Raw genomic sequence first — 21,666 nt, 5'->3', positions numbered from 1 at the left:
ATTGACTGAAAATTAGGACATGAGAAAGCTGTGCGCAAGATGGGTGCCGCGATTACGTACAAAAACAGCGTCGTGAGGATGTTTCAATCGAGTGTTTGGCGAAGTTTTGCAGCAATAAAGCCGAGTTTTTGCGTCGATTCATAACCATGGATGAAACATGGGTCCATCACTTCGCACCTGAGACGAAGAAACAGTCAAAACAGTGGATCAAGGTGGCTTGATGGCTATTTTGAGAAGCTCTACGATTCCCCCTATAAACAGGGTATTGAAGGGAATTGAACATCGCTGGGAAAAGTATATTGACCTAAAGGAGACTATGTAGAGAAATAAAGATATTTTCGCCCAAACTTTTGGTGTTTTTTTTGTTAGGTCAGGTACTTCTGGGTCTACCCTCGTAGATCCTAGTAAGATCGAAAACGTCTTCGATGAAAAGAAGGTTGCTTCTTAAAGGTAGTTCTTGCAGAGACCGAGCGATTGCGAGTTACCTCAATTGCGGACGAAAGAAAAAACTGGGTTCTCTTACCGTTTAGAGATCGCGTAAGGGCGGTTACGATTGTGTTCGCATACAAATTATGTCTCGACTGGCTAATACTTGCACTTTCGTGCCAAACGGTTGGCACGAAATTTTGGACGAGGAGGCAAGTGGCTTGCCTTTCCCGGACATTTTCTTGCTTCTCTCTTGGCGGCGAGTCGAAATAAAAGAAGCACTTCACACGACAATCAATAGGAAAGAGATTTCAAGGTACCCCTCCCCCCCCCCGATCATACGCCCGATAACCATCTCGAAAAGGAAAAGTGAGCCCAGTGATAGTGAGATTTACTCGCGAAAGAAGACGGATACATTCAGAATCGCCAAAGTTTCGAAACTTAGATAGACTTAGATAGACAGATGGAAGAACAAGATTGACACGCCTCTTCTTAGACGGCATGTCACGGATAGACCATGTCAAGAGTTACAAGTCGACGAGAAAAGTATACGCGACATGCAAGATGAGAAGAGAGTCACAAATGAATAGTAGTTCACACGCACATGTCACATTTATCTACAATTATCGTCTACGTAAACATTTTAATTGAATATTTTAATTATTAATTAAAATTAATTATTATTAAATTAATAATGAATTAATCACGTTACAATTAATAATTTCATATCTTCAATTATGATGACTGAATTTCAGGACAAATTTGATCACAGGTTGTTAATTACAATACTTTAAATACGCACTTCAATCGGATGTGAGAAAATAGTAAAGTAACACTCTGACAACACTCTATCACACATTAAAGCATCAATGACCAGATCTACTAAACTACTTGAAGATATCGAGATCGAGTAAATAGGACAGAGTCGCGTCTGTCTCGGTGTCTCTCAGCGTCTCCACCGTCGTCGACAATACAATTTGTGATTCTGTGCCGGGCAAAAAGAAAAAAAAAAAAAACAAACCGACCAATCACCTGCGTCTCGCTGACCCGGTCGGCCGTCGCCGACAACCCAAACCAGCGACTCGCACGCGCGTCGGTGAATCGACCAATTACCAATTACGATCGAGCAACATCAAGGTCGGATTCGCGACGTGTCCGGTCGCACGGCTAGCCGACCGAGAGTGTCGTCGTCTTGGTCAGGGCCTATTCGACCACGGCGAGGTCTATTAAGGAGGCGCAGACCGAGGGGTAGCGCGACGCTTTGAAGGAACCGGCAATTCGGACGGCTCACTGTCTTGCCATTTGTGAAACGCATTCGGCGCACCGTACTTCTCGAGATCGACACAATGACCGTTATTTAAGCCGTTCGCATTGTCGCAATGTATCGCACACGCCCGACGCAGCGGCGGCGCGGCGGCGCGGCTGCGCAGCCGCGTGATGCTCGACGTTTCTAACGGTATCCTTTCGCCGGGCGGACGCGCGCATCGCACACACGAAACGGGCGGCCGAGCAAAGAGCAAATCGATTAGCAGGATGTGTTAGCAAAAATCCTAGTTGGGCGATTCAATCCGAGGGAAATATTAACCCTTTAACGCCTGCTGATAGTTATCAGAAACGCATTTAAAAATCGATAACTTGGTCGGGAAAGGAGATACTTTCGTTTTCTTTGCACCACTGTAAAGGTGAAGGTCTTCTTCTAAAAAATGGCATATAGATTGTATGTAGATTCGGTTTAGCCTGTTTTCAGCTGAGTTTTAGTGATAACATGTTTTGTCAAATTCCAAGTTAGGGAATAGTTAGCATTGTTACTGGCGTCTAGTAGAAGTGCACTATAAATGAATAGATCGGTATCTGTTATAATTTTATACATTTGGAAGCTTTCTCAGATGCAAAATGTGAAATTAAAAGAATAGAGAAATTCAAAATGGCGAATCCAATATGGTGGAAGTCAAGAAATCAACTTATTTTCGTGAAACCTGGTGACCCACAGTCTTTTTATGCGGCGGAAAACGAAGAGACGATTGACTATCTAAATGGTGATCTATAAGATATTCTTTTGAAGTAGTAAGCTTGACGCTCTGAATGGTAAACTTCACACACAAATATAGTAAAGTTTCAGCTCATAAATGTCAAGCTGACTATCACAGTTGTGTCGTATGGATTACCCTTCATGTTTCTCTGTACAAGCCTTTAGGATCGTATATGCCTTTCGTATATGCCTTTAGGATCCAAGTTATATTTACCAATAAACAAAAAACGAGCGATAAAAGAAACCAACATAAAATTCTGATATTCCCGGTTGATTATCACTACTTATAGTCTCAGTTCAAAGAAACTCAAATTTTATTCTTAAAACACTTAAAAAAAGGTCGGGCGTTAAAGGGTTAAAGAAGAAAATAAAAAACGAAGAAAGCAGGGTAAACCGCGAGGCGGAGTCGTCACGAGGCGTGTCGAGCATTTAAATGTGCCGAGTATACGCTTTTAAATAAAACGAATTGTCGAGAGCGGCCGCGCGCGCGCGCGCGTTATTTTCGGAGTCGGCCGAGCGCGCGTTTCGCTGGAGGAAGAAAGAAAGAAAGAAAGAGAAAGGGAGGAAGCGTCTGTCATAACGGTAAATAAATCCGCAAATTCACTGTCCACCGTAAATCCGCCGTGAATCCGTTCCCTAGCGTGAACGGGCACCAGCAGAATGCACCTGCGAACGGGCGCGATCCACGTAGGTAGACGCGAGTGACAAAAGGAGAGACGGAGAGAGTGAGTGAAAGAGCCGAATAGCGCACGAGAGCTGAGCCCATCCGCGCTGATTGATCTCTCATCAAAGGCCAGACGGCACGTACTTGGCGCGTTATGCCAAGCGCTCCGACTCTCGAGCATCCCGACGCGGTTCCGATTTGCAAGAACGAGGAGAGACGGGACGCGCGAGAGAACGCAGGTCGATCCGCGTCACATTACAAGCAGTGAGAAATTACCGGTTTCTCGTTTCCACTAAAAAGCCGCTCAACCTCGCCTGGGGACGCATTCGATACTTCCCGAGCGGACGTTGAGTGAAAGCGTCCGACGGAAACGGATGGACTTTTCCCAGTAAGGTAGCGCTTCTTCCGAAAAAAAAGAACCCGTCGTCTCCGGCTCAAATGAGCTCGAATTAATTGTCTCGTCGGCGGTTCCAGCGAGAGAAAGGGAACGCGGGTACGGACGAATAGAGCACGGACGAGCAAAAGAACAAGCGAGGGATAGGCGCGTTAGGCGCCTACCTTCGTAATTATCTGTACGTGCCTGGGTCACGTGCGCGCGGATTCGACGCGCGGGCGCATAATAAGCTTCGAGCCGCGGGCTCGACGTCGACGACGACGACGCGCGATGTCGACATGTGGCGCAACGTGTATTCTCAGGTAGCGACCGGCCGACGACGTCGCTCTGACGTGCCCCCGGGATCTCACGCGCGCATTCCGCCGTGCGATTTTCAAACGCGGAGCCGTGCGCGCCGCGCTCTACCGCGAGCGCGCGCGAATCGCGATCGAGCCGGCCGCTCGTCCGAGTCGAGATTGCGGAAAAGCGCGTCGTTAATTCACGAGTCGGTTCACCGCGGCGATGCACGCTGAGAACCACGCAAGCGCGTTCCTCTCGTTCTTCTCTTCGAGAAGTCGCTTCGAGCCTTCGACCGGCTCGTCGAGTCGCGACTGTTACTTGATGGCGAATCCGATGTTGATCGACAGTAAAATATGCAAGTATGAAAATAAGAAAATACGAAGGTACAAAAGTATAAAAATACGAAGATACAAAAACAAGAAAATACAAGAAGGTACAAAAGTACAAGAATATGACGATATAAAATATAAAAATATGAAAATATATAAAGTATAAAAATATGAAAATATATAAAATATAAAAATATGAAAATATAAAAACGTCGAAATGTTAATTTAAACGTTACGTTAGAAGCATCAAAGTAATAAGGCGGGACGAGCGACCAGTCGGTGCTAATAAAACCGAGACGTCGCCGTGCCGCGGAACGGGACTGCGTTTACGAAGCTCGTCGGCGTTTACACGCGCGAGTGTTTCCCGAATGACGACTACGAAATCACGATGGGACGGTCATTTCAAGTGTGATGACTTAATCTCTCTACCTCCGGGCGATCGTTTATCCTGCGGAGCGGTGGAAAATCGTAGCCGTGAGAGAGAGAGAGAGAGAGAGAGAGAGAGAGAGAGAGAGAGAGAGAGAGAGAGAGAGAGAGAGAGAGAGAGAGAGAGTTTCGTTTCCGAGTTTCCGACGAGGTCGCACGCGCGCTCGTTTAAATTCTACAAGGACGAACGTCACCTTCTCTTCGCGTCCTCGGCTCGCGCGCTTCGATCGCGACGCGCGAGATCGCTCGGTACACCGTGTCAAATTTGCGGAATATACCAGCGCGCGCGCGCGCGGAAAATCCCCCGCGAGAATCCTGCCGCAAGGAATACACCGCGTCCCGAGGCGAGATCGAAAAGAAGCACTTCGTCATCGCGGCACGACGGCGGCTCACCGCCGTCCGACGTAGGAAAATGCGAACCCGCGGAAAGCGTCGTGTTATGCGGACAGCCGTGGGAAACAATCGGAATCGTTGCCGACGCGCGATAACGATAACGCGGCACCGTTCGCCGCCTTGGAATGAATTGCGGAGCCGCGCGTGTCCGCAACGAGTTTCGGACTATCGCGAGTTTATCGCGCGAACGAGCGAGCGATGTTTCCGCGAACTTTCGCCGCTTCGTCACGCGCGAGACCGGCCGGGAAAGCCGAATTCCCGCGGGATTCACCGCTGTCGAGTAAGTAACGAGAGTCTCCTCTGTTTTGTATTCCCGCAGACGAGAGAGGAGACGAGAACGAAAGGGAGAAGCAGAACCACGGCGATTCTCAGCGGCAGATGAGTGCTTCGCGATTCGCAGCGGAGACGGAGGCGACGGAGACGACTTTTCTTAGCCTCGACACAGTTGCGACGGACGCGCGGCGACACGCGGCGAGTCGCGCTGGAGGAGACGACGAGGAGATGCTTCTCGACGGCGGATCGGCGGATCGGCGACCTATCAACTCTCGCGCCTTCGCGGAGACGGCGATCGGACGGCAATTAAGTCACGTTTACGCGCCGCGCGCGGCTACGCGCGCAGCATTCTCCGTCAATATTGACTCGGGAATTGCCGCGGGAATGACGATGCGCCGCCGCGAATCAGCCTCATTGTCCACGGCGCTATTTCACGAGGGACGCACGAGTGCGCTCGATATCCGCGCGCGCATTGTGCGCGTCGAGCGCAAGGAGGAGAAGAGGAGAAGGCTAGGAGAACAGAAGACGGGCTACACGAGCGGGACCACGAGTGTGCTTGCGTGCGTGCGCGAAAGCGTGCGTGAGTGCGTGAGTGCGTGAGTGCGTGAGTGCGTGCGTGCGTACGAAGAGAAAGAACTTGGCGCATTTAATGGCCGTTGGGCGAAACGGTTTCGCTGAAACGTCTCCTCTCAAGGGGGATATACACTGCAAATATCCGTCGACTTCTCGAAATAACGTCGGATGCGAGAAAATTCATAGAAGACTCGCGGTGCTCGACGCGCGGCATTTACAAGTTAAATAGATCTTTCCCCCGTTTTTTTCTTTTCTCCTCCCTTTCGCCCTTCCGTTTTTGCGCCCCGCGGGGGACGGAAATACTCCCGTCGAGAGGTTTACGCGCGCACCCCCTTGACCGGTAAATAAATACTCTGTACGCGGGACAATGTTCCCCTTTGAGAATTTGAGAATTTGCCCAACACTCGTGCGGAGCGTCGAATCGAAACTTGCCACACGATACACTACGCTATTGAAGCGTGCGCGTTCGCCGCGTTACATAGTCGCGACCGCGATACGCTGAGAGAGACTGCGAGATGACACACGTCGTAAAGACGAGGAGACCCGATAAAATCCCGTGCAAGACTAATCAGCAATCAGGTATTTCAAGTGCCAACCGCTTTCATGGAATAATAGAATAAGTAAGCAATTAATGAGCAATTGACAAAGCGTGTGACTGAGACTTTCTAATGACTTGTGACATGCTAGAGACATTAAACATAGAAGAAGAGGCATAGTAGAAGATGAAGAGAATAGAAAAATATGACAGTACAATATGACTATACAAAGTAAGACGGCATATAGAGCAAAGCAAAATGTAGTGGTTGATCACGGCACAGCGCTACAAAGCTTGCATTCGCAATGTCCGCTTAGACGTGGGTAGGCACGAATTCGTCAGTCTCGCGTAAAACTTCTTTCTCTTCTCTTTGACTGGTCTCGTATAAGACGAAACGACGGTGCGCGACACCCAAAAGCCAGCCTGACGAAGGTCTGACGAAGTCGATTTCCTACCGTCGTCTAGCAGGACGCAGTGTGTAATCCAGCACTACTAATTCAACAAACTCACCAGATTCGGACGGCGTTTGTATCCCGAGGCAGTCCATGTTGTGCGGCCGGTTCTGATAGTAGCTGTGGTCTGTCAAGCAATTGAGTTTTGCATTCAAAAACTCTTCACAGACCGCTACATCCTGCCGCACCTCATCCTCGACGCACGTGTAGACTTCACCCGGAGTGTCCTCGGACTCGATGAGGCTGGTCTTCGTCGGAACTTCATCAGAAGCCGGCGGTGTTAAAACGAGGACTGGCCGGCTTCGATCCTCTTGCGCGGTTACTGCTCTTCGGGCTTTTCGGACGCTGTTGTTAAGCCGATTAACCGACCCTTCGTCAGAGTCGTCGGACTCCCTCCCAGAAATAGATGGTTTCGATCTGAAGGAGTTTGCTTTTGTTGTATCGAGCAGAACTGGGCCCGGTACTGTTGGTTGTTTTGGCGGCGAAGGATGCCGGCTCTCCTCTTCTTGCTGGTGCTGCGGTGCGTCCTGGAGCCGGTCATCCTTTGGTGGTTGCGGGGGTGTTTTTTCTTTAATATTGTCAGCTGGGTTGTGATCTTTATTATCCAGCTGTTTTAGTTCCGCGTCTATTGCTGTCCAGAGTAGATCTTCTTGTATTCTGCTCGCTACAGTTTTTTCTTCCTGCCTGTCTTTTAACGCAGGGCATTTCAGTTCCTCCTTCAGATCAGTATTGACCCGCCTCGAGAGATGTCTTCTCCGATGGCAGTGGTCTTCTCCATCTTTTCTCGGGAGGGGACAGTACCCGTTCCACATGCATTTCTTGCATGCAGCAAGATCATCGACATACGATGAAGCTCCGTTCGAGTCCTCCGGCTCGGATGTCCATCTACGCGCCTCTGACTCCATGTATTGTTCTTTTACATGCGTCCAAAATTCGTGCATCTGTCTAGTCCAACACATGGCACGGAAGTGTGCGAAAGAGGTGGTATATTTGCACGTTGGACTAGACACGCTGGAGTCATCTTCTGGAAAAAGAAAACAAAGAGATTCATTTTACTTTTGACGCTTACAGACTCGCGTATAGTTGACAATTGTGCCAAGTCGCGCGGCACGCATGGTAACATTGTCGAGAGAAACAAAACGAGACGAAACAAACTCGGCGAGACTTTTCCTTTCTGTGTAATGCACTCGTTGAGCGGCTCCTGCGTTTAACAATACACCGTTAACAACACGCCGCTGTCCTTCGTCCGTGCACAACGCAATTCAACGTTTTCTTACTGGCTTGATATTTTTACTACAGTTTTTACTATAGACATTTTCACTATAGCGAGTGTCTTAATTCGTATGTCTGACCACTCGTTAAACTACATGGGAAAATCTTCTACGTATCTTGTAAATTATCGGCAATACGGTGCGATAAGCTTCGTGGTGCGGCCTGCGAGATGTTTCAGATTGCTTTATCACGTATCATCATCGTTGTTTTCATTACCGCTACTATCGTTATTTTCATCACCACAACTATCGTTATTTTCATCACCACTACTATCGGCAATCTCGCGTACAAACACATCGGAAACGATTTTTTCTGACAAATTCAACGGTGACTGCGATGATTAATTTCCCGCTGCGTCATATTGCGTCACCGTAACGTTGCAACGTTGCAACGCGCCGCGCAATTTCACATTATCGTGATTATCGACGCATCGCCAATTAATAAGCATCTGTAAGCGCGATAAAGAAACGAACGACCTTCGTTCCGCTTAAATACCCTCCGAATAAGGTGCGTCCCGAAATTAATGTCATCGGTAAGAGTAATGATAATAACAACGCGATGGTAACAATGATAATAACAATGACGATGATAAAGATACATCATCAGCACGCGCGAATGGCATCGAGTCGGCTAGAAAGTTCCGGTCTGATTTTTGTTTTGCAATACCGCTTTCCGTAACAGAAATGTACAAATACCGGCAACGTTAACGATATGTGTAATCGAGTTCCACCGAATGCAACAACTGCCTACAAAAGTCTGACTAAAAGATCGGAACGAACTTTTCGGCTCGTTACGACGATGCGATAAGGGAGCGATATGTCGTAACGCGCTCGTGTGACCCGATCGATCGATCGAATCGGCAATCACGCGTATGCGACCTGACATTTGTGACATTTAATTGACACGTCCCTGACAAATATCCCTTGCGTGTAAACGGCCACTACGAAGCTACTACGATCGGCTAAGGTGAAAAAGATCGTCCCGAGTCTCAGCATCGGAAAAAAAGATAAAGCCACTAGCTCTCGTTGATCGCTTCGCACGCGTAGACAACAAACGATCACGCGCGTAAACAGCCGCGCGTTGGCAAGTCTGTGTTTTGGTCGAGGCGACGTGTGTTTCGCGTGTCGCTCTCTTGCGTTAGGATATTTATAAAAAAATTCGAGTACGTGTTCGACGTGAAAGAGGATAAGACGCCTCGTTTAAACGTGACGACAACAAATTTCCCTTCTTTTCACGATCTGAACGTCGTGCTCCGACGCCTCCGTCGGAGCACAGGCAAACGCGAGGTACGTCATTGCAAACGCAGGATTTTTTAAAAGTGTAGAACATTTCCTAGTCCGGTACTAAAATATCAAAAACCATTGGATCACTGTGGGAAGAAAAAAGAACACTGACGCCGAGTTTAAGTCGAAGGCGAGACTTTGATTAGACACTGCACCGCCGGAAAGCATAGTAAAATTAAATCTCGCGGGAAGAGAGTGGAAGAAAAGAGTCCTATTGTCAATCTTATTATCACTCATTAATCTTGTTAGTTTATTGACGAGACGAAATTTCTACAGAAATTCCCAAGTGTTCTTCCCGCGCGATAATGTCCTCCCCCGAAATGCTCACCGAGCTACACGATCGAGGAGTCCGTTAAATGCTCAATTGATCGGTGTGCGTACGTGCGTGCGTGCGTGCGTGCGTGTGTGTTCGACACTCTATGTCAAATTAAATTTAATATAAACGCGACTGGGGTAAATCCGGTAATCCGGCGTGCCTGAGCGGTCGACTAGGCGCGTCACGTGAATACGCACGGTCGTTGCACTTGGCGCGAGACACCGTGTCTCTCTTGATCGTTATATTATACTCAGGTATTCCGATGGCCCCTCTCCCTCCTCCCGCCCTCCCTTCCCGCGCCGAGCTCGCTCGCTTAATGTACCGTCATCAACATCGTTTCTTTTTCAACGCGAGGCCTTCAACGGCGACGAACGACAATACGATATATCAGCTCTCGCCGCGACGCGAGCCGCTTCTGTTCGATCGATAAATAATTATATCGCGCCAACTTTTGTCTAAATATTTCTTCTAAATATTTGCACGTGTATTCGCACTCGCAAACGGTCGCCGTGTACTTGGCAGCGTGTCAGCTCGTGAGAACTCGTCGAGATCGTAGAGATCGATCGCGCTCCAGCGTGCCTCGCGCGGTGCCTTGCGCGTTCGTTAGCGATATTGCGAAAAACGCGCCGCTTAATATCCCGCGTCTGTCAAATTGAATTTCACCGCGCGCGCCAGCGCCACCCCGGAATTGATCCCGCTTAGTCGTGCGTGCGGCCTCCACTCCTGCGGCTCCGGCGCAGGACCGCGGCCGTCGCGGCCGTCGCGCACGGTCGGTGTCTCTCCCCTTTAGGAAAAGCAATTTCACCGGCGGCATCAAAATCGCCCGAACGTCCGAATCGCTCGGCGTCGCCGGGAGAAATTATTCGAGCGATCTGATAAAGCGTGCAGCCGGACTCTCGTCCGGACTTTCGAAAATGTACTACGCGCGCGCGTGTGTATGTGTGCGTGCGTGTGCGACACGATCGCTCCCTGTGCGATCGAATCCCCTCGGCTGCCTACACGCACACACACGCGCGCGCGCGCGTACACACACAGGGGGGGGAGAGAGAGAGAGAGAGGGGGGAGAGAGAGAGAGAGAGCGCGAAAACCGGTCCTCAGCTTTAGATAAGCAAGTATGTCCGGCTTCCGCCGAACACATTATCGCTCGAGCGTGTAACGAGTCGACAAGTTTTCCGCCGGATCGCTAATTAAGGGCCGAGAGTCGATACGAAAAGTCGCGCCCAGTGGAGCGGCGGGAGCTTTTCCAGCGGCGGTCCTCAATGAAACGCACGCGCCCAGTCATTTTTCTCTCTTTTTTTTTTATCGCGTCAAAACCGGCTTTATCGGTCGGCGAGCTTTATCAAACGGGTCGACGCGTGCGGCCGATAGAATAACCGCGCCAAAATGAAATCAGTTCGCGCGGAAGTGGAGACTCGCGGGAGACGCGTCCTCCTCCTCCTCCTCTCACGAGCGAAGGAAGAAAATGAGGCGCGATAACGCATGCGTAGACGAGTCACGAGGAAGGTGACGGCAATGCTGCCGACATTTTCCACAACTTGGTGACAAAAGAAAGGAAAAAGGAAATAACGGTCGCGGAGGAAAGTATTCCGAGAAGAGCGATTACTCTCCGAAGTTTACTTCCCTTCCCTTCCCCCTTTTTTTTTTTTTTGTTCACGCAGGGGAAATCCATCATGGATACTCCCGCCCCCTTGGGGAGGGGTGGGGGTTATGTCGGACTCTTACCTAAAACCCCTGCGGGATGTCTACCTGTCGGACCGTGAGGAGGGGGAGTTAGGGGAACTGCTCCCGCATTCCCTCCCCAACTCCCTTTCCTTCCCTTCCCTTCCCTTCCTTCGAATAATGATTATCTTCAAAAAAATATTTTCTTGGTAATACGGAGGATACACAAATTTACAGGTTACAAATTTACGAAAAACTTATCATGTTGTACTGAAAAGCAAAATTTATTCTCTCTTTATCAATATTATGAAAGTTGCTCTGTGTAGAAAGCAAGTTAAATTTTCGTTTTAACTCGAAATCCATCCTATTTATTTTATGCAAATTAATATTTATATGTACAAATTAAAATATTTATTTGGTATAGAAAATTTATTCTCTTTTTATGAATATATTATGATAGTTGCTCTGCGCAGAAAGCAAATTGAACTTTAATTCTCTACGCTTCAGATGCAATTTTTAATATTCTCGATTGAAATATTCAATTTTCTCGGATCCGGGTTGTATGTTTACGATGAACTGTGACAGATTTGTGGCAGATACGCAAACTGGTGAGATACTCGAGTCGACTAATTTGATGAATTAATTGACATTTAATGGAATGCAGTGTGTATTTTTCGACGAATCGATCAAAGCACAAGGGTACCAATTAATTCTGCGTACGTCATAGAAGGCGCAGATTTACGCAGACGAGATATTTATCTGAGCGCCGTGCGACTGTTATCGTAGGAAAAATAGCGCTTTTTCATCGTCCTTGAAATATATAGATGCCTAAGCAAATATACGGATAAATGTATATTTATGTATATATTGAAAAACGCGGCGAGACAGAGTGGACGTCTTATGACGCGCGCTCGACGCGGATATGCTTCGCGAGGTTAACAGAGGGCGCCGTCGTAGTTCGGAGCTTTTGGCGGCAAAACTGCGGCTGTAGAGAAGTCGAGCTTCTTCGTAGTTTTACTTTTTAATTAGACGAAAGAGACGAAGAAGAAGATGATTAAGGCGAGGTCGACAGACGGCGCCGTCGTAGCTCGGAGCTTTTGGCGGCAAAACCGCAGGCTCCGTAGAGGAGCCGAGCGTTCATGCGGTTTTTCACGAGGCAAAAGAAGACGAAGAATAACAGATGAAAACAGAGCGAATGTAAAGCACAATACGAGAGAGAACGGGAGGGAGAGGGGGGAAGAGAGAGAGAGAGAGAGAGAGAGAGAGATCATGTTCCTCGCGCGTGCTTCCGAAATCAAAGCCCGGAGCGAGAGCGCGAGCGGAATTCCCCGGCACTTTCACGCTGAACTAAATCGCGCGTTGCCGCCGCGCCGCGGGATTAGCGCGGTCGTTCCGAATAGCGTGTCGCGTGAATAAAGGACACTCGGTCGAGCGAGAACGAAAAGTCACTTTCGGCCGCGCGCGGACGGGCGCGATTCACGACGCTACGAGCGTCGCGTTTTGCGCGTGTAACACTCACACATGCGCGCACACACACACACACACATATATACATAACAAAACAGGTAGAGACCCGGCGAGATACGCACACTTTTCCACGGTACACACCTGATACGCGTCCCTCGCGGCGCGAGAATGAAGGGGGCGAAGACGGAAGAGCGAGAGGGAGGAACGAGCGCGGGGAGGGGGAGTGGGAAACAACGGGTTTCTTCAGTCATTACCAGGCTCGCTCGTGCTGGGCCACGAGGCGCGTAGCCGAGGCAAGCAAGTGACAGATCGTCAGTTCTGTCTACCGGCATGTTTGACAACGGCTGATATTGTGTAGTAAAACCGCCGGTTTCGGCGCGGGCGTGTGTTCACGCTTTTAGTCAAAGAAGGAAGGCGGAAAGGACGGTAAATAAAATAGGCGACGGCTTGGTGACAGCGTCGTGCCTGTGGTTTTTGCGGTTCGCGCTCTGTTGAAACGCTTGTAAAACAGGTCGTAAGGGTTTCACACAGGTCACACGCTGAAGCTTGCGAGCATGTTGCGCCGCATCACTCGACTCCGTGTGACACGAGTTTTTAAGAAGCGTCACATCGGCACTCCTCCGATTCATCCCCATCGACGGGCTCGGTGCCGCGCGAGCGGCCGAAGGTTCGATGAACCGGCTCTCGCGGCTCTCGCGGCTCTCGCGCGAAAGCGCGCAGACGAGAGCGAAGCCGTTAATTATAGGGCAGCTATGTTAATTATATTACCCGTATCGCGTACGCACGCGCGCGCGCGCGCGTGCTCGACGTCTCCCGGCTTATCTTTCTGTTTGCCGTGAAAGGACGAACCTTTAGTTAACCTTCAATCAACCTTAGAATCGCGCAGCGGGAAGCGCGTAGAAAAAAGATTAGTGATGAAGCGAGACCAACTTTCCAGTGTTCGCAGCAGGCAACGATTGGCCTCAACAAAATGTGAAACTTTTCAAGAAATGATTATGAGGGGTATTTTTCATAAGCAGTAGAGGCTACTGGGACGCCCACGAAAACTCTACGGTTGGGGAAAACTTGTGGAAAATCTACATGTGAATGATTTACACCTGATGCCGGTGCTAAAGCTTTAGCAAACATAGTTGAAGGAGGTTTTGCGAGTGATCTTCCCAACTTATGGACTGATGAAATGGGCTCCCTTTCTACGAAGCTGTCATGGTCGCGTGGCTGCTCGAGAGTGAGATCACCGCTCGAGTGATTAACTGTCACTCGGGAAATTGCCGCGAAAACCTGCGCTCCGAGGCAGAAAGCGCTCCGGCGCTCGATTCGACTTTTAATAATCGTGCAAAGCAAATTTGATCTTGCCGCGGTGAGCGTACGCGGGTATTATCACCGGCGCGCATTGTGTGTGACGTAGCGATCTCCCACACTCGTGACCGGCGCCGGCGCCGAAGACGTTGGATTTAGAGACTCAGACGAGAGTATATGCTAAATTAGAAGGCGGAAGATTAAAGGAAAACACCCCCCAAACGGCCGAGCGTTCCGTGCCCACCCTATGTAAATTTGCTCCAATTTATCGTCTAACGGAACCCCCCTCACCCTACTTGCGACTCTCACGTCCTCGAAGGGAACCCACCCGAGAGCAGAAGTCTCCACTGCACCGCGCGGGTGATATTTTTCCGGTACAAATCTGTCACTTTCTCTCTCGTGTGCGTAGCCGCCAAGGGCACCGACGAAAAGGTGAGAGCAGAAGTCTCCATCGCGCGGGTGATATTTTTCCGGCACAAATCTGTCACTTTCTCTCGCGTGTGCGTAGCCGCCAAGGACACCGACGAGAGGGCGAAAGGGCCGAAGAGCGGCGCAGGGTGGCGAACGCGTCGTCGTCAAGCCGCGCGCGAATTTCTAATTTCACAGAGCGTGACCGGATCTCTCTCGGGATCCGGCCGATTGAGAGATCGCGTCGCGTCGCGTCGCGTCGCGGAGCCGGCGGACATCGCGATGTCTCCACCCACGCGGCCGCGTGACGCCGCGCGGCGGCACCTACACTGCGCACGCGCGCGCGCACGCGCGCGCGCGCCCTGGTACAAGCAAGCGTCCAAGCTTACAAGCAAGCGTATAGCAAGCGTATGCAAGGTGGAGCGCGCGTAAGGTGGTCAGCTAGAAACGCCAAAGGTGGAGCGCGTGCTTCTTCATCTTGGTAGAAAGCGGCGCGAAGGTATTATTTTTGTCGCTGTTGCGAATCGAATATGAAATAAAGAGAGGTGCATTTGGCTGACACCAAGTAGAGAGCGCGGGATATCGCTATACGCAAAGGATTAATTTGTCGAAACCGGTGAGATATAAGCCGGGTGAGAAACGCCAAGTAAAGCACGACGGGAGTCCTCGGCCGCTGCATTTGCGCCCGCGATAATTGTATACACCCGCGTCCACTTTGAGTACATTTGATAGCAAATAATTGAGAAGACCCCTCTGTCTCTCAACTAGGCAACAAGGATCAAGAATACTTGCGGCGCGTTGCTGTAGCGTGACCGGATCCGCCGGTTATATTTCTTCGCTTTGACACATACCGGCGGGAAGATATTATTCTTGTCGTTGTTGCGAATTGAACACGAAATAAAGAGAGGTTCGCGTGGATTTGGATGACACCAAGTAGAAAGCGCGGGATATCGCTGCGCAAAGAATTAATTTATCCAAACCGGTAAAATATAAGCCGGGTGAAGGTACTGCCTCAGATGTGTGTAACGCGTTTGGTGATTCGAAGTTGAATCGAATATCGAAGCCGGCGGTGGAAATCAACGTGTAGTCTAAGTAAGCCTCAGTAAGAAATAATGTTTTACGAACCTTCTTGAATTTTGGACGCGAAATTTAACAAGTCAAAGTTCATGGTTCTCTTCACGAAGTCTACGAATTCCGTCTCACGTAGATAGGATGTCATCGTTCTCAGCTCCTCCTGTGATGATTCCAAGGCGGACTTCCATTCCATGGTGAGTGAGGTCGGGATATCCATTTCCATTTTCGTAGCTTCTGGAGTTGTGTACTATAGCCGCTCGAAACTGAGAATGATCGCCTTGTGAGCTGTATGAACTTATTCGGACCACGATGAACCAATTTGCTCTAGTAGCCCACCGCTTCTTCTTTCCCCTCTGTCTTCACTCCCTCCTCTGCCTCTCTCTCTCTCTCTCTCTCTCTCTCTCTCTTTGTTTCTCTTACTCTTCCTTTTTTGCACCCCTTTTGTCTTTCCCTCTCCCTCTCTCTCTCTCTCCCCCTCTCTCGCTCTTTCTCTCTCTCTCTCTCGCTCTCTCTCTCTCTCTCTCTTTCTCTCTCTCTTTCTCTCCTCCCGCTCTCTGCTGTGATTTTAGCGTGACGAGAGGGTGTCACTAACGTTGAGCGCGCTTATAAATTCACAATAAGTACCACCGATAACCGATTGGTGAATTCGCTAGAACCGCGTAAGCGAACACCCACGATTATTACGATATCCGACAATCCAGTCGTTCACACGAAAGCAACGTCCCGTTTGTCTTTCTAATACTGTCGACTGTGCTATACCGAAACGGAATACCGATGTTACTCGTGTCGCCGCTGATCCTACTATGCCTGCTTCGGTCACTTTTGTGTTGTGCCAAGCAAGAGTAGAATTTCATTATCGGCGCGATATGTACAAGTGTATGTAGAAGTGAGAGTGCGGCGACTGATCTCTTCCACTGTGTCACACGCGTAGTTCTTTCGATGTCGACAGCTTACCGCGAAGTGAACTGTTCAGCAGACGGCTCGAGACTGAAGCGCCGCTTACTGCAGTTCTCTTTCTTTAGTTGCCCCACCAGAAGCGCGAACTCAGGAACGTATCAGCCACTTTATCCCTTTACCATCCCCCTTAAACTTGTTGGCTAAAATGGTGCTAGATAGACATTGGACGAAGCATTAAAGAGCAACGTCTTCTGTGCAATAAGCAAGTTCTCCTCCTTTTTTTTGTTCCATTTCTTTCTAACACAGTTTTTTTATTGGTTCCCCTATTTCCTATCAACCAATGAGCTCAGCCCATTGATTCTATCCAATCAGTTGTTTGCATTACCTAAAATTCTCAAAATTCGTGGAAAGTGCAATGTGGAGAGGGATCTCGATACGCATGGAAGTGGAACCGAGAAGAAATGGGCGAAATGTCAGTCCACTTCCATAAATTATGATCATTTTTGATCAATTAAAAATCAACCGATATCAAATGCTCATCATTTCTTCATCGGCAAATCGCTCGCAATTGTCAGGAAGTTTTGATCATCGAGATCCAGAGCGAAATAGAGAGTTCATTGCAGTAATGCACGCGAATTTAAATTCCGATAGGATATCCACTCGCGGAGGAATTTTAACGCAAATGCCGATAAATTTTCAACATCTACAATCTATGTGCCTTTTTTCCCTTCCTTTTCTCTCTTTCAGATTTCGATAAAAAATATTCGTATTCGGCAATCCCAAATATATTTATAGATTCGACAGAATTAGAAAAATACCGGAATGCCGAAAATACTCATTATTAGGCGCGACGTGAAGATATCGCCGCGCGATATATCCGATACATCGGGAGGATCAAATTATCGGATCAAATTACTCTTTCCAGGAGAAATGTTCTTGTTCACAGCGCGAAGAATTGCATCATCTATTTCGCGTTATTGCAAAATCGGCAATTGCAGCCGACAAGTCCTTTCGCTCTTTTTCTGTGATATTTAGCACCGTTGAAGCATCATTCTCGCGAGATTCTGCCGTCGAAAGAAGTCTTTCTTCATTTTTTCACTGAATTATGTACCTCGCGCGTAGCAATTATCTCCCATTTCTCACTGCAAATTTATACACTAAGTTTCGCGACTCGGTCTCCTCACTGTGACACATCAGTGGTTTGTTTGTTTGTTAAAAAAAAAATAACTATTATTATTCATCGGAATGACGAAAACAAAATGTATTCACCACAGTCGCCTTATTTCATTACATTATCAACATCATGACAATAATGTTGCATAATATTCATGGCAAGTTGAGACGGCTCGATTTATATATATCGACGGTACCGCGAAATGAATGAATAATGAAACATACGGAAACATTCGCATATGGAAGAATTGAACGGGCGAATGGTTCTCCCGCCGACGGCCAAAGATAGTTAGATTTTACTTTCGCAGTCTGTTCGTATACGTCGAATCGAATGGACGTTGCTGCTGACGTGCGATATTACCGCCGCGTAGATTCTGAACTTTTTCACAAAAATCACAAAAGTCAAATGTCTTCGTTTTATAAAAAGTGTCTGTTCTAAAATTGTTATGAAATATTAATGTTAACAGTGCCTGTTTGTGGCCCCGAGCGCGAATGCTGGAAATATCGTGAAGTCGCGAGCGTCGGCCGTGAGTGAGCGAGTGAATGCGCGGGTGTCCTAGCAATAATAATAAAAGACATGACAAGACAATGATAACAATAAAAGACTGGAATTTGTGGAAATTTAAGGGCATAGCAGCAAAATTGCCGAGTTTCGTGTATGTATACAGTGTAATGTGGCAGATTTAAAGTTGAGCAGTGCGCGCACTACTGAACTCGCCTTTTGAATTTGAATGTTTTGCGAACTAAAAAATCTGCTAATGTAGCGAATTTTTTCAATTGAGGCAAACATATTTATAGTTAATGTATCTTTTTTGACACAATATCCTTACAAAAATATTTCACCGTTTTTATCATCCTCATATTGCCCGTTTTTGGCCCGTTTTCTAGCTGTTTCTTCGTTTTTATGTCCGTTTCTTGCACTCTCAAGCCCGCGCAGCATATAGAGCGCAAAATTATGACGAGTATACGCGAGTATTTTTGAGCATGAGTATCTTTGAGCAGATTGCTCGTCTTCAAGACTCTTTTTTCAGCTGATGAATGGCTGCACGTTAATACGTACTTTTACTCTTTTACTCACGATATTGAAATAAATTGAGTAAAAATGTACGTATTAACGTACGTATTAACGTTACTCGCAGCTGAAAAAAGAGTGTTAAAGACGGACAATTTGCTTAAAAGTACATTTTACTTAAATTGTTTACTTAAATTTACTTAAATTTTATTTAAATAAATTTTATTTAAATAGTACGTTTTTACTACTCGGATATACTCGTTTTTACTAATCGACAAATCCGTTTTCACCACTCATTGTTTAAGTAAAAGTGCCCCTTTTCGACCTAAAAACGGTGTCATGCTCGCTGAGTTGAATGCACACTTTGTACAACTCAAATTTACAATCAAAACTGATTTTTGAGGGCTAAAAACGGTGAAATATTTTTGTAAGGGTAATACAGATGATGACATAGGCTCATATTTTAAACTCTCTTTTATTGTTAAAAATGACTGTAAAAGTGGCTTATAAGTGTTCTCATTGGCTGTAAACTACTTTTAGAGTCACTTTTAGTGACGAAAGAGAATTCAGAATATGGGCTTACACAAATATATATATCTTGCAAATAGTGTTGCACTTTCGCTGTATCCATTTGACGACTGTCTTCACATAGATAATTTATCGTTTCTATGCCCGAGAGACGATGAATTAACAAAGCGCCTTTATGTACGTAAGTAGAGCGGAAAATTACACACACGGGTTCAAAATCGCACTATTGGCAACGTTAATCAGCTTTTTCAAACAACATCTTTTTGGTCGCGATAACTCAGAGATTTCGTTTCTCTTTATACAGGGTGATCCGAAATTCCCGCATTCAGAGTACAGGACATGATACTTTATGGTATTTATGATATTTCATAGTTTAGTTCCGACATACATAGTTTATGTTACGTATACTATAGATTTTCAGTGTTGGCAGTGAATATCGGAACGCGGTCATAGACAAGAGCGCTTATTCATTACCTTTGACACGTTCTCCTATAAAAACTACTTGTCGGACGCAATTTTGCTAAAGGAAAAATTGTTCATTTTAGCATAAAACATCATGTCCTGTACTCCGAATGCGGGAATTTCGGATCACCCTGTATATATGTACGATATAGATATAGATATAGATGCCTTCTGTAAGAATAGCCAAATACTCTGCTGGGGTCATTATATTTTCGCGACCGAAAATTTCTGTTCCGTCAATCGGAAACAATTGTTGATGTGAATGGTTCTTCAGTTAGCGAAACGGTTGGAGAATTTTCTGTTTTACCGCAATTGAACCTGATGTAATAGAAAATTTAGTAAAAAAAATAATTGTCGCAACTATTAAACTAACTATCAAACTATTAAATTAACTAGAATATTTTTCTGCGCATAATACGTCCTGCAAATCTCAAACAGAATAGCCATTATGTCGGTCCAAATGGCATTTCCCCCGTAAAATTCTTCCTCCGTCTTGCATTATTTAAGCTGCAGCCTTCTGGGTTGAGAACCTTGAGGGAAAACTCGACGATTGATGATCGACGGACGGTTGCCGGATCGAGTCAAACAATGCACATGAACACATCCGCATTTCTTTTTTTTTCCGACGAGCGTACGTAATACGTCACAATTTATCCGTCGTCTCACGTGAAGCTGATCATGGGAGAAACGTGGTGACGACGAGTACGCGGTTGCGGTCGGCAACCTGTCGGAACCAGTACCAGGACTCAATGCCGCGACTCGCCCTGTCCATCTCTCCCACGGCCGCCCATGCGATCGTCCGTGCCGCGGCTCGCGATCTGCCCTCCGAATTTCTTTCGCGGCTCTCCGCGGAACGGCGGTCGCATTTTCTTCGAGGCTCTTCCGAGCCCGTCATGGCTGCCGTCATCCGCGTGTCATTGCAGGGAAAATATCCGTTAAAGTGCCCGTCTTTCCTGTGCAAGGAATTTTAACGTCTCTCAAAGCAAGCATGAAGCATGAAGAGTCGAAGACCTTTGTAAGTTTGTAAAATTTAAGGTAATTTTCAGCAGAAAAATCAAAAATCTCTTTTGTTGGTCACGAACTTCGCTCATACAGGAAGAATACTTTTCTGTTCTAGAGTTCTAACGATGTTCGGGGTTTAAAGATATTCAAGGTTTAATGGTTTATTCCGGAGAAAAATGAAATTTCCGTCTGGGTGATTTGCGTGTCTTCGCGTAAGACGGGAAAGACGCTGGGTAAAAATTAGTCGTTAACGGAACGTATTAGTTTCCTTCCACGGCTAAAATCACTGTCACGAGAAAGTGACAGAGAAAGATGGAACCATGTTCCTCTTGCCATCTTGCTATTGTATTATATTCGGCCTAAGTTAGAGCTCGACAAAATGTGCACGTGACAGCCCATTTCGATCACCGCAATTCCCTTTAGCATCCTGGTTTATGGTTTTAGGTGTAGATAATATGGCAATCTGTGGGCTGGTTTTGTAAGTGAGTAAGATTCTAGTTGAAATATATATGTAGCTGACTTATTATTAAACTCGTCATCTCGAGCAAGGTCAATAATCTCTACGTCTAATGTCTCCGTTACCGATTTGTGTGGGGTAGTTGATAGGTTTGCCGCCGGCTTTGAAGACGAATGAGTGGGTACAAAGTTCTTTAATTTAAACGCGGGTGTTGCAGTGTACTTATATGTACTGAGACTCGAGCGGCTTTGTAGACAGCGCGCGGAGCGGCGAGGTAAAGGGAATAGCGGTGGGCGAAGATAGTCGAAAATCGGCCGTCGCGTGCACATTTTGCCGAGCTCTGTCCTAAGTGAACACGTTCTTATGCATAAAGTAAGTAAGTCCAGCAAAAAAGTCTAGGACGCGAATCTTGAGAAGCGCCTGCATATTCCGTCGCGTTACGAATGTTGCAATGCCGCGGGCGCGAGCATATCGCTCGGTCATTATGAATCTACACGTTACGTTTCCGGCCTTTTGAGCGAGTAACCCAATAACGACTTCCTTTCGTTGCGCGATGTGTTTCCGAAGGAATTGCTTGCAGAGGTACG

The 21,666-nt window shown here is 47.3% G+C and overlaps 1 protein-coding gene and 1 long non-coding RNA gene across 2 annotated transcripts in view; one reads left to right on the top strand and one right to left on the bottom strand.

Moving 5' to 3' along the window:
- LOC105186473 (uncharacterized) overlaps window positions 1-6,749 on the top strand; it is a 33,962-nt gene extending 27,213 nt beyond the window's left edge. Inside the window, exon 3 of the long non-coding RNA XR_003113815.1 lies at window positions 5,260-6,749. This is a non-coding gene — a long non-coding RNA (uncharacterized LOC105186473). The remainder of the gene's footprint in view (window positions 1-5,259) is intronic.
- The window catches only part of Myc (bHLH transcription factor Myc), a 32,852-nt gene extending 16,872 nt beyond the window's left edge, over window positions 1-15,980 (bottom strand). The window contains exons 1-2 of the mRNA XM_011146769.3: window positions 15,600-15,980; window positions 6,832-7,797 (exon numbers count right to left, since the gene is read on the bottom strand). Coding sequence (XP_011145071.1) covers window positions 6,832-7,797; window positions 15,600-15,771 — 1,138 coding nt within the window. The 5' untranslated portion in view covers window positions 15,772-15,980. The remainder of the gene's footprint in view (window positions 1-6,831; window positions 7,798-15,599) is intronic.
- Between the last annotated feature and the right edge of the window lie 5,686 nt (window positions 15,981-21,666).

This window comes from Harpegnathos saltator, unplaced genomic scaffold, assembly GCF_003227715.2.
Source record: "Harpegnathos saltator strain DR-91 unplaced genomic scaffold, Hsal_v8.6 scaffold620, whole genome shotgun sequence".
NCBI classification, from domain to species: Eukaryota; Metazoa; Arthropoda; class Insecta; order Hymenoptera; family Formicidae; genus Harpegnathos; species Harpegnathos saltator.
The sequence above is the reverse complement of the archived record's forward strand: the minus strand, read 5'-3'. Positions and strand labels throughout refer to the sequence as shown.